The following is a 17,062-nucleotide window of genomic DNA, read 5'->3' as shown; positions in this document are numbered from 1 at the left end:
CGCTGCCGCCTCGTCTGAGCTTGCAGGCGCTTTAACGCCTCTCGTCGTTGTCGTCGCTGTCGTTGTCGTTGTTATCGTTGCCGTAGTTGTTGCAGCCATATTTGTACTGGTCGTTGCTGTTGTTGTAATCGGAGAAGCTGCGGATGTCAGTCTCGTGGAATTTAATTTCGACGCCCCATTGACTATGGACGGTGTTTTCGTCGTGTCGTTAATAATTTTTTGCGTCATGGGCATCGTAATCTTGTTGGTAGGCAAAGTAGTGCTAACGCTTGAAACTCTTGCATTGGGTACGGGTAGATTGGTACTCGCTGGTGTACGAAACTGACCAAGATGTTCGTTCGTGCGGTCGCGTGGTCGAAATTCCATTGCCGTTGATTTATTAATAACGTCGGTCAATTCCAATTTCGTCGTGACGATGTCGTTGGCTATATTGTCGGATTCTTCGTCCGGTGCTAAGGTGACGAAAGGCTGAGGAGTTATGAAGCCCGTTAGGATGCTGAGATTCACGTTTGGATTCATGAAACTGGATACAACCAGACGATCCCGGTGAGTCACTAGCCAATCGAGGTCCGTACGCCATATTGTTTCTGGAAAATAGGAAGCATCGGGTTATCGATTAAATAGGATTAATCGAGCTGGTATCCGCATTGCGCTCCATTTCGCAATCTCTGCAACGAATCGCTTCGGTTATAGTTCACGAGTTTGGTGGACGTTGATCGAACGCGCGAATGCTCTACGCGAGTCGTAAAATTATAATAAACGATAGACAAAAATTGAGAGATGGCGTGTACGATGCATCCAGGCAACTACACGTGTTGTTAATCCGTTCCTCGAAATACTATCTGTCTCGCGAAACCAAAGAAATCCCCGCCTAGATTTTATTTCTTCAATTACGTACGTAAAGGTACATACATGCGCGCAATCTGATAATTTCGTGTTAATCATTAGCCAGTTCCGCCCTGTGGTTTCGTGTTTTTGATCACGGATCGCGTGAATAGATCCCGTAGCCGGCATTACGATAGCGCCAGAAAAAGAAGAGAGGAATTCGAATATCTCGGAGTATGAAATCATCGAGAATAAGACGGTTTTTTAACAAGGTCGAAGAATACCGTGTACAAGGGTTGAGAATTGATTCGTTCCAAAAAAAATGCTATATTTTTTCTTTCCTTGGTTAAGTGGCCCAAGGTGGAAGGATTCGAGGAACGAGAAATCCTGTAGCTAGCTGTGTGCACACACCTGGCCGATCAATACACGAACCAGAACGTAGTCAGGACGAAGTTGCCCCGTTACATTCCAAACGCCCCTTTCTCCATGCGCGAATCGTTTTACCCCATAACGATAGCGATCTGAATCCGAAGCGCGATTCATTGATCGTCATCGACTCGATTGAAATGTTTCAAATCAATGAAAACCAAGGCACACGCGAGTGATAGCTTTAAGCTGAAAGACGCACAGAAGTTAAACAATTACCGATGAGATCAGCCTAAACGAAGATACGCGTGAAGCTAGTGTAGCTTCGGATAGATTTTTAATTAGTTTCCCTTAGATTACTCGAACTGCAAGGTAGTGGAGCATATTCAACCAGGAAGAAACGAGTGTTCGAAAAAAATGATATGAAAAGTATCGTTGCCTTCTTCCACGTGAAACAGGAGAGACAACGCGTTATCATGGTTATCCTGAAATATCGTTCGAATCGTATAACTGTCCGCAAAAATTAATCACGTTGCTAATGAAAAGCGAAACCATTCGAAACACGCGTCACCGTAATTGCGGAACACGAAGAGAAACAGCGATAGGTGTCGGTCGTTACCTTTTGGCAGAAATCCAGCGTGTATCAATCTAGCCTCCATGAGCAGCGAGGGCAGCAGGAAGCACATGGCTGTGCAAAGGTGTACGAAAGCAGCCGTGGGACCTCCGTGTCGCCATAAATTATTCGCCAAACCTGCGAATCGACAGCACGGGAATTGTGTAGCTACAAATGATTCTGCTTTCTACGCTTTGTCGAGCGAAACATCTCAGCTTGGACGTTTGACGGAGGAGAGGACGTAAACCGGGATGAAAAATACATGGCACGTATACTCACTGTGGTCAGGATTGTTGGTAAGCAAGGATGAAGGCGGGTCGCGTGAACAGGCGCTCAAATGACGACCGAGCTTCACTCCATCGTTCGCCAGGTTGCCTAGCTTCAGGAAGGCCGCGCCAAGCAGAACCGGCAGTAGGACAACCCCGGCTCCGGCTAGCACCAGACACGCGTATAACTCCACCTTGGGCGGTGGAGCGTCCGCCGGCCAAGGTAACGATAAATATGCTGCAAATATAACCAACCAACCTGTCACGTCGAAGGTATACAGTGTCTCGCGAAAGTGTAGCAGAGTTAGAAAATTTAGAGATGATACTCGTTTCTCTCGTTCGAAAATAAAATAAAGTTATTTGATCGTCCGAACAGTACGTGTCGTGATTAATTCCGATAATCAAAGTTCTACTATATTTGAACATTATGACGAGAAACTTTCGTGAATATGTTACTCGCGTTACAGCAAACTATTTGGAACTTAATCGATATTGTAACTGGACACGGCTGTCGTGATCGTATTGGTAAAGTTCGAAACGGAACAGAAATTTCGCGTTAAAATATACCAAAGCTTGGATCGTGTTTCATACAGCGTAATAATTTAAAAAATCCGTCAACGCCAACTTGAAATTTTGCACGTGTACAAAAGATTTCCATAAGCGTTGAAATATTTTCGCGAATCACTGTACGTTACCGCACTACGTACCGCGTTTCTTCCGTGAATTTCATGGAAAGCCAAGTTTCCTCTTTCAATCCGAAAAACGACGATTTCACTTACCGGCAAACCTTTTTGCGTATCTCAAGCCGATGTAAGCTTGAAAAGCGACCGCCAAAACGCCGTACCAGACGGACCACAAACTATTCACGTGACCTCGTATACAAGAGTTTCGTCTAGTAGACCTTCGTGGCTTTTTCGCTTTGTTGGTAGTCGTGATACCGCTGGAGTTTACGCTGGACACTATCGGGAGCGGTTTTAATGGCTTTTTGCACTTTGCTTGATTTACCTCGTTATTATTTTCGTAACCCATTAAGCTTCCCGTCATTGACATCTTGTTCTGAAAGAGAGACGTTTCGTTCGTTCGTCGTAGAACTTTCGAGGGCGAGATATCGCGCGTGAAAAATTGCACGCGTATAATTTTGCAATTTTTCGCTTTCAGATTCGGGAATCGAACTTTCCCGAAGTGGGCGTGAAGTCGAACATCGATCCGGTTTGAAATATTTACCGAGTATTCTGCTATGTTTCTAGTGTAGGCGTCTTAATGATTCGAAGGAGTTAGTTTGGAACAATCGATGCGGAGCTGTGGCATTTTCGGAGGTGACAGCGCCGCCTGAAACGTAAAAAGAAAATCGAATTATCGGATAGTCCAACAGCGTGAAATAAATCAAGCGAATTGTCGTCTTGTACGCGACTTATCAGAACGCATCGCGTACGATAGAAAACGAGGACGCACGGACGCTGCAGTGATCGAACCGTGAAACTGACCGGACTTATCTACTTGCGTTATACACCTAAGTATACTACGAGGCACACGCACAAAAGTTGTTGCCCGTCAACGTATATGCAAAGCCTGTTGATTCGTTTGTACCTAGCATCGTGATCTTCCGTTCAAGCTACGCAAGTGGCAAAAGGATGTGTCCAAAGAATACCAATATGCCATTGCTGTGACGCGACTAAATTTTCATATTTGTTTCTTTCTCGATCGACGAGAATTCAACGAGAATTCGATAAGAATCGGAGAACGTTCGAAACGATTAAAAAGTCAGTTTAAGAAGATATCGGATACTTCTTGATGGAAGGTGGGTAGCAGAAGTACAAAGACCGAGACGAAGACTTAAACGCGCATTGCGCGTAAACGGTATCGTTTGAACGTAGAATAGACGAGAAAGGGGAAACCGACGCGTAGGGTGTGAGCATTGTTCGAAAAGTTGCGGAGAAAATTACGCATCGTGTCTATCCGCGAACAACTCGATGCTTCCCCAATCGTGAAACCGACAATGACGAAGCGCGGGAAGAAGAAAAATGATCGAGCGGCTTAATGCTTACCGACAATCGCGGTAGCGAGTCGTACAAAAGGGTCGAAACAGAGGAGGGCCAGCGTAGCGTGGTAATTCTAGTGCTCTTACGACCACATCTGCCTCTCTCTTTCCCTCTTTTCTCTCCCTATCGGCCCTTTTCTTGCACGCTCAGCTTCGTAAAGTCGTTTCTTTTCGTTTCTTTGACGAAAGAAGCCGTTTTTCCGAGATGATTACTTTGCAGAGAAATTCTTTTTTAGTCGGATATTGCTCCTGATCTTTTGCTTTGCCACGGTATTCAAAAGAAGGAAGCGATACCGTGGAGACGGACTCTGAAGGGGCTCGGTGTCGTAACAAAAAGAAACGAGTCTTTTCATTTTCCGTTTGATACGAGGTCGAAGGAGAAACAAAGACAGAAAGGGAGAATCTATTATCGTAGAAGCACGATCGTACCGTAATCTCGCTAGGGTTGACCCACTTGTCGCGAACGATATTCGAACAAGCTGGAATTGGAAATTTCGATGATCGATAGCGCGTTTCTTCCTACGATAAGATTCCTTTCTCTATTTCTCCCCCTGCGTTTTGTCATTCCAGTTGCTTCATCGTCGTTTCCTTCCTTCGAAATTTTTGTTTCTCCAATTCCGACAAATTGGCAACTAACGTGTTTCCTCTAATTAAGTGAGAGAAGTTTCCCCTGAGGGAAAAACAGGTACGGAAGAACGGAACGTGGACCGATGGTCCGCCGGTGAAGTTGGACAAGACGAATGGTCGTGAGTGCAATGGAAAATCGAACGAACGTTCGGTCACGGTGTAGCGAGAATGAAAAACCGTGTAACACGTAGATGGACTTTCCTCCAGGGAGAAGGACGAACAAAACGAATTCTGGCTGTTTGTCAAAATTTTCGCGACTACAGCTCTTCGGTACCATTTGGCGCGGCTACTGGCAGAAAGTGATTGTGTTTCTCGACGATCGTTTCCGAGCAAGAAACGACGACCGTTCGTGCACCGTGTAAAGAATTAATATACAGCACGAACGACCATCCTGAACGTACGATAAGCGTCGAGGGATGACCACGCTGAACATAGAGATTCGTCGATATAACGGGAATTGGCTGTTCAAATATTTTTCCGATGTCGTATCTCGGCGTTGAAATACTTTCGCGAGATGCTGTGCATACGTAAACTGTCAAAACGATCGATCTACTCACCGAACGGAGGAGAAGAACCGCCGTCGTCGCTGTCGCCGTCACCGTCGTCGTCGCCGTCGTGCTGCTCGTCGAGTCAAGCGACGAGTTAAGCGACGAGTTGCGCTTCGAACGCTATGCGGATCTGAAATGGAAACCAAAGGTTCTTTCAAGTTTCTATAAACGAACGTACGAATGGATTGCAGCCACGCTCGCGAATCGATTAGCCATTGTCGTTTTCCCTGTTGTACAAAGCGATTCGTCGATCGATTATTCTGCCTCGCTGAATTTCGAGAGTATATGAATAGACGAATTTGATCCAATCTGTAGCTACCGTTATTCGAAAATAGTTATATTCGTCACGTTTCTTGTATCCAATTCTATCCATTATGATATTTTGCGAGGAACAAATTTCTGCTTATTATTATTATTATTATTGTTACTACTATTATTATTTACGTATGGATAGCACGTTTTGATAGAAAAGAAGAATACGATAATATAAAATGAACAAATAATTGCGATTGTCAATAACAACGGATCGTAAATGGGGCGAAAGTATCAGTGAATTACACACTGCATTTCCAACATTTTTCTTAAGAACAGGAAACGATTCGCAACGGAAGTCTAATCGACGGCCAAATAAATTAGCAAGTGCGATTAATGCAACTGCTGGAAGCGTAATTGCATCCGCATGGAGATGCGTAGAAAATTAAGAATCTCCTGAAAGGAGAGTTGCACATGGAGCAACTTAACGAGCTCAAGAACCTCTGGATACTCGATGTAATGATTTACGATCTTGCATACGAATATGGTATTAGCTATTGAGGAAAATACGGAATCGCACAGACGTTCGCAGATATCGAAAGAACGAACACTACCTGGATTGAGAATTTGCACGAGTCTTAAGTTTAAGCTATCGCGCGGATTATATTGCTCGTTGGAGGAATTCCGGACAGTAAGGTAGTTGGCAGACACGACTCTCTCCGCTACATATTTTAGCAGCACCGTCAACAAGCAAGGGGTGGTTTCTCTTAATTAATTTGCATCGGTTAGCAATGTGAAGAGGTCGTTTATCTCGTGGCGAGCATGTTCTCGCGTGTTCCAACGTTACATCGTGCTGTAGCTCGTTATTTCCGTTTCCGGAACGTCTCCGACATTCCGAGACAGCTACTTACGTGGCTGTGTCGGCGAGGACAGCCGGAACACCCTATTAATCCTATATATTCCGCATATCGCCTGGCAACCGATTCGACCTCGTCCGTTCTGCCGCTCGTCTTGATTTCTGAACTCGTGACTCGTCTTGTTTTGCGATTCAAATTAGTCGAGTTTCTTTTCGTGGTCGGTCGACCAGTCGTAAACAATATCGAAGCGAAACTAAGGTTAACGATAGGCGAAGGACGAGATAGCGAAGAACGTGCGAGAAAGGTCCGTTCTCTGTGTTCGCAGGGCATTAGCCCGCGATTGCCGTTTCATGCTCCCGTCAATCAACTGCCTTTCGATCGGTCTCCGCTCTTCCTACCAATTCTACTCGGCCTATCCTCCGTCTGCCCGACCTGCCCTCGACGTCGGGGATACGAATGACTTCATTCATTTTTAATCAACGCGACGCCGTGCACGTTTTGTCAGAGATATCGGGAGACTGGCGATCGTTTGCCAGGATCGGACGAGTTCGGTCTCTAAGAGAAGCTGGTTTAAAGCTAACGCAAATCTCATTCTCGATTATATCTAGGCAGGATTCGGAAAAGATACTTCCTTTTCGCTGAAATTATCGCGCGTGAACACGCGCGATGCGAAGACAAGGAGAGGAAAGTTCGTTACGAGGCAGCAAGGTATTGGGACGAACGGCGACAAGCACGCCGATCGTCCTTTACGGAATGCAATATCAGCCGAGAACGGGAGAGCCGGTCGTTGGATGAATCCTCGACCTGCATTCGGTCTCGTCGAGGACAATGCATCGAGGTCCCTTTTGTTTGTCGGTCAACACCGAAGGCATCGATGGCAGGAAGAGTAGCTGGCAGGCTGCCAATGGCTAGCTCACCACTGTTGCCTACAGCGTGCGCTTGCACCAGTCAGAGGCATCGACACCTCAATTATCGACGTCAACCGATCTCGCGTTTCAACATCCCCTGAACCGTTCGTATTTCTGCTTGTGTTTGCATTCGTTTTCTCTATTACCAGTTTGCGTTCTCGTCTTTGCTCGTGTTCACGATGCTCTTCTATAGTTCTCTTTCTGTCTGCCTCTCAAGAGAGAGAAAGAGAGAGAAAGCGATAAAATGAGAGGATTAGAAGAAACGCGCGACGAGTCGAAGATGGTAATATTTCAGCGAAAATCGTGTTGGATCTTTGCCAGGGAACATTTGCTCTCTGTAAAATTTCGCCCTATATTCAAATCACGATTTCTCTCGGTGGTTTTTCACGAACACTAAAAAGAGACTCCGCTGACTTTCGCGAACGTAGATCTAGCGTCCAAATTAACCCATTCATATCGAACGAACGGTATTTCTTTCTCTTTTTTATCTCGTTATCTGCGCGAGCTTCGTAACGTACTCTTTCGAGTCATCGTCGTCGAACACGAACGCGATCTTTCGACGACCTATACGTAGACAGAGGACGCTTGTTGGAAAGTGGAAAGCACGAAATCGCGATCGACGATCGATTTTTTTTCACCTTCACGTTCGATTTAATCGCCAAACATATTCACCGCTGAAGGTACGAAACGAAGTGTAAAAAACAAAACTCGATACAGGTATTTCGCGTGCGTTTCACCCTGTCGTGCACGTCAGACCTTTCAAAAAGGTCAAGTACGAAATATACTACGATAGTTGGTAGTAACTTGGCTATTTACGTACGAAGGGTGATATCTCTGGTTACGCATCGTGTACACCGGCAATTTCCATATGCAGCTCCGTTTTTGCTTTCGTTTTATTTGAAACAGCACCGAAATAGCTGGATACGCATGGCACGATATAAACTATAGGCTATAGACGCTCGCGCGACCGTAAATTCCTGCCGAATTACGATGCTGGGTTGGATTCACGAGACGGCTGAGAAAAGCCGAGGTCGACGATGCATCGTAATCGTAATCGTCGACGCGTCTATTATCGTACGAAGCAGCCACGATCGTTATCGGAAATCTACGGTTCCTCTCTCGCCACTATTTCATCGATTTCATACAAAAAGCTCGGACGTTGAATGGAATAGTCCTAGGCTGGCTATAACGTTTTTTCCCGTATTGTTCTCCGTTACTCTTACATAATTAGGCTGCAGATTTTTATACGTTTACGAGAAATTGAAATAAATAAGTAAATAGCCAGAAACTACGGAGCTATATAACGTGGAAAAACGTATTAGGTATGCAAAGTGTAGTATCCTTTGCGATATCTAACGAATAAAACAATTTCCTATCTAAGTTCCAGGCGTTTAATTATATTGGTAAAAATACGAATGTCCATAAATATTCGTAACGCGATAACGATATTTTGTTCGTTGTCGTAATTACTTTGAAAACAGATGACGGTAAAATATCGGCGAAATGAAATCCGATCTAAAAGCGAATTTCGAAAGATGCGTTCAGAAATAGAAGAAAGCGGCTGGCACCGTATGTTTTTCTTCGAAGAACGTCGATATTCCCACATTCTCTCTCCGGTGTCTTAAATTAAGCATGCACTTCGAATTTAACGCAGCGAAGCGAATAACAGGGAAACGGCGTCACGTTCGCTGACTCCATAGCCGACAACGACGTTGTTCGTCGTGGAGAACACAACGACAACGACAACGACAACGACAACGACAACGACAACGACAACGACAACGACAACGACAACGACAACGACAACGACAACGACAACGACAACGACAACGACAACGACAACGACAACGACAACGACAACGACAACGACAACGACAACGACAACGACAACGACAACGACAACGACAACGACAACGACAACGACAACGACAACGACAACGACAACGACAACGACAACGACAACGACAACGACAACGACAACGACAACGACAACGACAACGACAACGACAACGACAACGACAACGACAACGACAACGACAACGACAACGACAACGACAACGACAACGACAACGACAACGACAACGACAACGACAACGACAACGACAACGACAACGACAACGACAACGACAACGACAACGACAACGACAACGACAACGACAACGACAACGACAACGACAACGACAACGACAACGACAACGACAACGACAACGACAACGACAACGACAACGACAACGACAACGACAACGACAACGACAACGACAACGACAACGACAACGACAACGACAACGACAACGACAACGACAACGACAACGACAACGACAACGACAACGACAACGACAACGACAACGACAACGACAACGACAACGACAACGACAACGACAACGACAACGACAACGACGACGACAACGACAACGACAACGACAACGACAACGACAACGACAACGCGACGGCGCTTCCTCGAATACGAAATCCTTCCTGTAGACGAGTATGGAGTATGGAGTACGGAGTACGGAGTACGGAGTATGGAGTTGCAAGTTGGTCACGAGTTTACTTTACGCGGAAATTTCTAAAGCACGTTCGATTGCGGCACCGATCGATGCTCGGTCGCAACAAAGAAACAACGAACAGGACGAAGCGAGCGTGTTGCTGGCGCGATCCGCACGAACCTCAACCGGAAATCGATTTTCTATCGAAACGTCTACGTTTCAATGCTTCGTGCCTAGCGTAAATGTTGCCATCCTTGTCTCGCGGCTTCGAAAAACTTGATTTCCTGCGTGTCATTCGTTACTCTCTGTCGATATAGCCATAATACGCGTTCATCTACGCCCTCGTAACAACGCGTTTCATACGCAGCCGAGATGAATTTTCTTTGTACGCGCGTATCCATCGGCGATTGATTTTCCGAGATCAATCACAGCGAACGTTCGAGAGGCATACCGACGATAAATAGTACGAGAACCGAGCTACAAAAAAGAAAGGAGACGTATTCGACGTTTTTCTAAATTTGCAGCTGTTTGATCCGACGAGGTATAGAACGATAAACGAATAACAACAGAGGAGGATCTGTGAACGAAAAGCGAGTGCGTTTTACAAGCAGAGCTATTTCTAGATCGGAAGGTTCAACGGAATCGATGTTGAAATTACGTTCGTGGTTTTGGTACGTACAACCCCATTCATAAGTACCTTAGAGACTAAAGAAGAGATACTTTTGAGAAATTCGTACAAAGTTATTATATCTTTTTCTCGGCGTTACTACGTCGTTTGAAACGATAAACCGTAAAGAAATTAATATATTCGATGCTACGATATGACGATATTACCGATTGTACGCGTAATCGAGTTTCATTTTTGGTCAAACTTCTCAGACTCGGTATCAATCGGAATCGTCCATCGAATTCATATTTCTTCAATGAAATATAGACTGGAACATGGTGGAGCCGGCTTCTGCGACTATTTTACAGTTTTTCCAATTGGTTTCCGCCAACTTTTGTCGTACATTCTCGATCGTTATCTTACGGAATCCAAAACATCGATCGATCGACCTAAAAAAGCAAAGGTTCGTCGAAATCTGGAGCGACCGATCGTAGGTGGAGCGGCGTAATAATTTATGAACGGGAGTGTACGCACTCGACTTCCGGTGTACGCGCAACGAATGCTTGGAGGAGAGATTTTTAGCATCGGCTCTAGTTCCGAAGACGAAACGATAAACGGGCTAAAATCGTTGGGTGCAGGTGCTTCCGCAACGGTACGGGAAACGCAGCTGCCCGGAATGTTTCTTCGCGTCGCTTCTGCTCGGCTTTCCCCGGTAAATCGATAGAACGAGGTCGACCGGAGCTCGGAGGACCGCGATTCTTTTTCTCCTTGGCTCCATGCGAAACCGGATGAAATCGGAGCCTTCGATTCGAGAAAACGAGTACCAACGAACATCGAAATTTTCTTTCTGAACTAACATACAAGACCGAGTAATAATTGCATCGCCCTCTTTCTCGAACCTAGCCTCACCCTGTTACATCCGAATGGGCGGAACGCTTTGTCATGACAAATCGAATCGACGCGATCCGGTTCGTCTCGATGACTCATCGCTCTCTTCCTTTGCCCCTCAAGACATTCCGAAAGAAGAAAGTTTCCCAGTTTTCCGCGGGGTTCCACCGATGACTCACCCTCGAGATTCACCCTCGATTCGACGTTTCAACCAACCGCCCCTATCACCACGGGACAAGCGAAATTGCCTTAGGATGCTGTTACAGCGAAAGCTTGTCGTACGAATTTTCAAGTTCGTCGACGTCGGTTTGACGTACACCGCAAGTACGTATCTTTAACTTGTTAACCAGAGAAAACGAATCGATTGATCGAGCAAATCACCGATCGCTGGATCATTACGATTCTTTCATCGTCTCTTTTCTTGGTTTCTCATCGAAATTACGATATCGAGAAAGCTTAAGCGACGTTATACTCTGTTTCTAGCCAGAAATAGTACGGATTGAAAAAAATCGAGTTAGTCGATCGTGAGATAAGAAGGAAATGTAATCGACAAAAATTGTTTCACGTTGTTCTTCGATTTTTAAAAGATTGTTTAGCACGAGCTTTTGATTTTTGAACGGAAATGACGATGATTAGCGACTAACGAGCAAAGTATCATCCATCCTTCGTCCCTTTTGTCGCTCTCCCTTCTGACAGTCACCGGCTCTCCTTCTCTCCCTCCAACGTTTTATTCCTTCTTGCCGCACACCTCCCATGGCATCCCATTCAATCAATATCCGATGCCGCACACACACTGCTAAACATTGGGATCTAAACCCCTCATTTTCACCGAGAATTTCGGCAAGGTCCATTCTCACGCGAGCATTGCGCGATTAACGATCGATCGTAACGACGTATGCGTATAAGAAGGTGATACAGAGATGTAACTAATGTACACATTTGTATTGCTCGAAATAAATTTTTCTTACTTTACGAAGCGTACACGCGAGATAAGGTAAAAATAATAACTGTTATCTAAAAAACAAAAAAGAAAAATGCTGCTACTATAGTGATATCGATAAACACACAATATAAGTATAAACGATGCACGAATATTGCGTTAAGAGCGGATCTACTTTGCGAAATATAATCTGGAGCTTATCGAACGACTAAATAAACGTCCCAAGATCGACGAGATGCTTCGCGAGACTATTCGCGAACGTGCTAAGACAGCATGGGCTTACGGTTGTAGAATATCGACAACGGTTGCAGAGTACGATAGATATCCGACATAATGTAGTTTGGAGTAATATAGAGACGCAACAGAGACTGCAATGGTGACGAGAGCATCGATGTTATTCGATAACGAAAGTAGGTACGCAGTCGATGTCAGTCTTCCTGACAGTCTTGCTTAGCTTACGATCGACTGTGACGCGGCAATTATCGTGAATTTCTCCGTGGCTTGGTAGGGGGTTGCCAGTCAGAATAATTTGAAAGGTAAGCGATAGGGCAGCGCGTATACGTGCTCCGTTGCAGCAGGCGGAGCAGACGTATTCGACTCACGGAGTCATAAATTTGAAATTGGAGGAACTGGGAAATAGAATTTCGTACGAATATCGTTTAATCTCGCGGATGTTATGACTGGCCCGACAGATACATGCCAGACCTTTTTATAAATATTTTCGAACGGAACAGCTCTCCGGCGAACAACTGCAACGAAGTTGGCGCGAATATCAACATCCCTGACTGCTATTTTTACGATATCCGTTTGCCATATCTGTTCGACAGAATGTAATACACGTTCGTTGTTACGATTGCCTCGCGTAATTCCGATCGATCGAGTAGCCACGACAAACAAGGTTCGTCGCTCTTCGACGGATTAGATCGGACATCCAACCTGATCGTGACTTCCTTTGTGGATTAATATGCCCCGGGAATATTAATGGCTTTACGAACGTAATTAGTTTTGTGGCGAAGGGATCGGATTCGATCGGTTTCATCCATTCGTCGAGCCGTTTCCGCAAAAGACGGTCGCCTACCGAAAGGGGAGAATTATCGAAACGCCATGGAAATGCGAGGGTTACGAGAATTAGCATCGCCTATCGAAAGTGCGAATAGCTATTTAAACGTTTGAACAAGCGATGCTTGCGATATATCGAGTGCTCTCTGGCGTTTTTCTTATCGCCTCTTTCGGTCGACCGAAACCGAGAAAAATTAAACCTCGACGGTTCGAGGGACGTGCGACATTTTATCGCCAGTGACTCGTAAATTAAATTCAATGGGTTAAATTCAAAAGCTGTCCGTGCTACGGCCACAGAAAGTATTGGCACAATGGAGTTCTCTCCATTTTCTTTTTCTACGCGCACGAAACATCACGTCATCGTTATCGTTATCCTTATCGTTAGCGTGAATCACATTAAAATACTACCTTTGAACTACCACAAAATAATCATGAAAGCCAGAAGATGAAGGAAACTGTACTTGTCGTATTTTTCCTCTGCGATTCTCCTATGCTAAAAGTAAAAGGAATCGAACGAAATGAAACGTCGAGTTCAATTAGGAGGATTAACGAGCGACGTGATGCGAGGGCGCGCACGTTTTCTCGCCTTGACCGTGTCTGTGATTAAACGAGAGCACGTGCATAAGTACGAATGTATAGAATTCGAAGCAGCGCGAAACACTCGTTGCTTCGTTCCCGTATAACTTGGTTTCCGGGCGTGTTCAACAGCTCCCAAATACGATTAGCGCAGGCTTTACGAAACTTGACGCGCCTGTGAATCCCGTCAGGGGGATGTTATATTTGGTTACGGCGCGTTGCTTTCGTGTCCATCGAATTCGACTAAAGAAAACAAAGTTTGCGTACCGCGCGGCTCTAATTTTCACCATCTGTTTCCTTTGTCTTCCACCCTTTGGTCGAAGCTTTCTCCATGAACCGTTATCTTACGATGTTTTATCACGTCACCCGCCATACTCTACCCTATTCGCTATTTTCTTATCGTTTCCTTCTTCCCTGTAGTATACTTCCGTATAACGATAGAATGGGACGTAACGGATATAGATAAAAAAACACAAAACTACACGAACCAACCTACGCATCGGCAAACGAAGGAACAAAACCGAGCGAACGTTTTCGACCGCGCGTTTATATACAAAGTATCTTGAATTTTATCCCGTGTAATTGAATAGTTTCTCCAGCTACGAAAAACGCGTTTCTTTTTACTTTTTCTTTCGCTCGGCCCCTTCTTTTCGACGTTTTCAAGCGATCGTCCCTTTCTCGCGTTCATAGTAATCTCGGATAAAATCCCAAGTGATTGCCTTCCGTTTTCTACAGTCCGACCAAACAAGAAAAGCTGCATATAAGCTCTATCTTTCCTATATGTACGTGTGTGTCGCTGGAACTGAAAAGTCGTAGGAAATATTGGCGTCGACCGAAAGGAAAACCACGGAGGAACGAAGGGAACGGACACTAGTAGTTTGTAATCCGGATAGAATGATAAACCAAACAGATCGTGATACGGAAAAGAAGAAAATATTAGACGATCAATGTTTCCGGTCGTATCTACAAATTTGTATTCGGAGTGCGGTAATTTTCGCGATTTTCCGTTATCGTTATCCGATTCAACGATCGGCTCGTTATGGTTCACATCGTTAAGAAAAGGTTTAAAATAAAAAGATGGTAGTACGGCAAAGGTGAAAGGAAATAGGATATTATTCTTATCGCCCCTTATAATTGCAAGCTAAGGGATAAACAACAGCTGCAAGATATAACCGGGGTCTCGACGTATATCGTATATCGTGAATCCACGAGACGCAGCAATCGTTGCTGTCGTTATAGAGATACGCAGGAAGAAGTATCTCGACATATCCTTTTCGTTAAATCGTATGAAAGAAAGGAGAAAAAATTAGAATATGGAAAACTCTTTACCGCGAATGTCGCGTTACTTTTTAGTAATCCGTCAAAAAATTTCCATTGAACGCGATTCACGCGATTAAAGAAGATTCGGCGAACGAAAAAATCGATGCGGCGGTCGGTCGCGTTTTCAATTTTCACGTTACGGGGCAAACGATTTTTAACACACTACCATTATCGTTGGCTTTGACGTGGCTGTTAAACGCGCAAAGAGAGTATATTTCGCGAAATTTTAATGTTCCCATAAAAGATCGTCCGTGCTGTTTTATACGACACATATATACACACAGGCGGTAAATTAATTCGCGAAATAAAATACGCAGAGGCTGGAAACCGAACCGGCACGGCCGCTAGCCGAAGGGAAATTTGATTGATAGGAACTGAAGCGACCATCGGAAAAGCACTTTAGATAATTGGATACTGTTAAATCTCATTAGGTAAACCGAACAAGTACATAGTTACTTGTGTACATGGCGACAGCTTGATACCGTGCACATAGGTTCGGTAAATTCCGACGCGATATTATCGTATAGAGAAACAAAGACGTCGATGGTTAATTTCTGATACTAAAAAGCCACTGGGTCGACCGTATCTCCGCAGAGGCACCAACGATCGCGATGGTCTTTGTACCTTCTGTAAAAGCATTATTTTCGTTAAATAACAGTCATTGATGTTATACGACAGAGGAACGCTTGGATGAATGTGTAATAGAAATATATTTAAATAAGTATAAGTACTGGCAGCGTTACATTGCAACAGAGCTCCGAAACCATGGGTCTATGGGTTATTTATATAATTACGAAAACTGGCCTGTCTATAGCCCGTTGTACCATCTGTGCAAGGCATGTTCCTAAAAAGGCTACGAGGCTGAGAGGCCCTTCAAATTGATTTAGCGCCAAACAATACTTAATGGCTTCGAGGACTGAGAAAACTAAACACTAGAGCAGATATCGAGTTTTCCTAAAAGTGAGAAATCACTTCAACAATATTTATTTAACAGATTAGAGATGCATTATATTACAGGAATATTCGCTGACATAAGAAAACAAATATTATATCAGTACGATGTCCAAACCTCAAACTAGAGATTGTTCGTTATTATTTACATAATTATTTATGTATTTACTTGGTATAACAAACGCGTCAAGTCCCTTTCCAACTCCAACCGAGGAAATCGACCAAGATCATTTCGCGTTATGCCAATATGTTACAAGCACTTTATTTTGCTTTTATTGCTATAAAATACGGTAACTTGGCGGTGAAACTTGGTGCAGTTTTATTTTAATAAAAATAACCGTACGCTATAGCGAATGATTCTATCCGAAAATATAATTTTGATACAAAGAATTCGGTAAATCGAAATATATCGTCGTCGAAGCAACACGATAAAGCGATGGTTTGGAAAAATTTCGTTCGGGGACAGCCGGTCAACGGTCGATACCTTTAACCGGATGTTTCGAGCGAGCATTGCAGGGTTAAACGATAGTAACGAGTCACTTGGTACAGGAGTGGGTGTTGTGTCACGCTCGTAGGGTGATATTAAATACGGGAGTATCGAGTTGCGAACAAGTCGAGCGTGAACGGCGCAAGTAAATGGATCCATGTACGATGTGTACTCGTGAAAATCGGTAGTGCTTACGGCGGCTGTTACGCCAACCAAAGACAAACTCGTGATCGAAGTTACACTTTGTCGAACCGACATTGTAATTTCTAATCGCACGGACGTAGCTACTTTCGTTTTAAAAGCTCGTAGATTCGTGGAAATTTCGTCTTGTTCTTTACATTTAGTTTTCCATTTAATCTCGATTCAAGGCTATTGACTTTTTCTAGCTGCATACAAATCTAACTTTGATCTAATTTGTAACGCGCTCTTAAAAAAAAAAAAAAAAAAA

General features: G+C 44.3%; 1 protein-coding gene and 1 long non-coding RNA gene across 7 annotated transcripts in view; both read right to left on the bottom strand.

Moving 5' to 3' along the window:
* Positions 1 to 10,008, bottom strand: part of LOC117151855 — a 21,771-nt gene extending 11,763 nt beyond the window's left edge. The window contains exons 1-2 of the long non-coding RNA XR_004461999.1: positions 9,997 to 10,008; positions 3,898 to 3,902 (exon numbers count right to left, since the gene is read on the bottom strand). This is a non-coding gene — a long non-coding RNA (uncharacterized LOC117151855). The remainder of the gene's footprint in view (positions 1 to 3,897; positions 3,903 to 9,996) is intronic.
* The window catches only part of LOC100743192 (protein tincar), a 35,131-nt gene that overhangs the window by 6,927 nt on the left and 11,142 nt on the right, over positions 1 to 17,062 (bottom strand). For 5 of the 6 annotated variants that reach the window (XM_024368817.2, XM_024368820.2, XM_012387696.3 and 2 more), the window contains exons 2-7: positions 5,293 to 5,413; positions 3,295 to 3,399; positions 2,850 to 3,126; positions 2,084 to 2,308; positions 1,811 to 1,942; positions 2 to 587 (exon numbers count right to left, since the gene is read on the bottom strand). In XM_024368817.2, the coding sequence (XP_024224585.1) occupies positions 2 to 587; positions 1,811 to 1,942; positions 2,084 to 2,308; positions 2,850 to 3,120 (1,214 nt within the window). In that variant the 5' untranslated portion in view covers positions 3,121 to 3,126; positions 3,295 to 3,399; positions 5,293 to 5,413. The remainder of the gene's footprint in view (position 1; positions 588 to 1,810; positions 1,943 to 2,083; positions 2,309 to 2,849; positions 3,127 to 3,294; positions 3,400 to 5,292; positions 5,414 to 17,062) is intronic. The other variant, XM_012387693.3, reaches the window with a different exon arrangement.

The sequence above is a fragment of the Bombus impatiens genome, unplaced genomic scaffold, assembly GCF_000188095.3.
Source record: "Bombus impatiens unplaced genomic scaffold, BIMP_2.2 scf_0481, whole genome shotgun sequence".
Lineage (NCBI taxonomy): Eukaryota > Metazoa > Arthropoda > Insecta > Hymenoptera > Apidae > Bombus > Bombus impatiens.
This window is presented reverse-complemented; position numbering and strand designations above follow the sequence as displayed.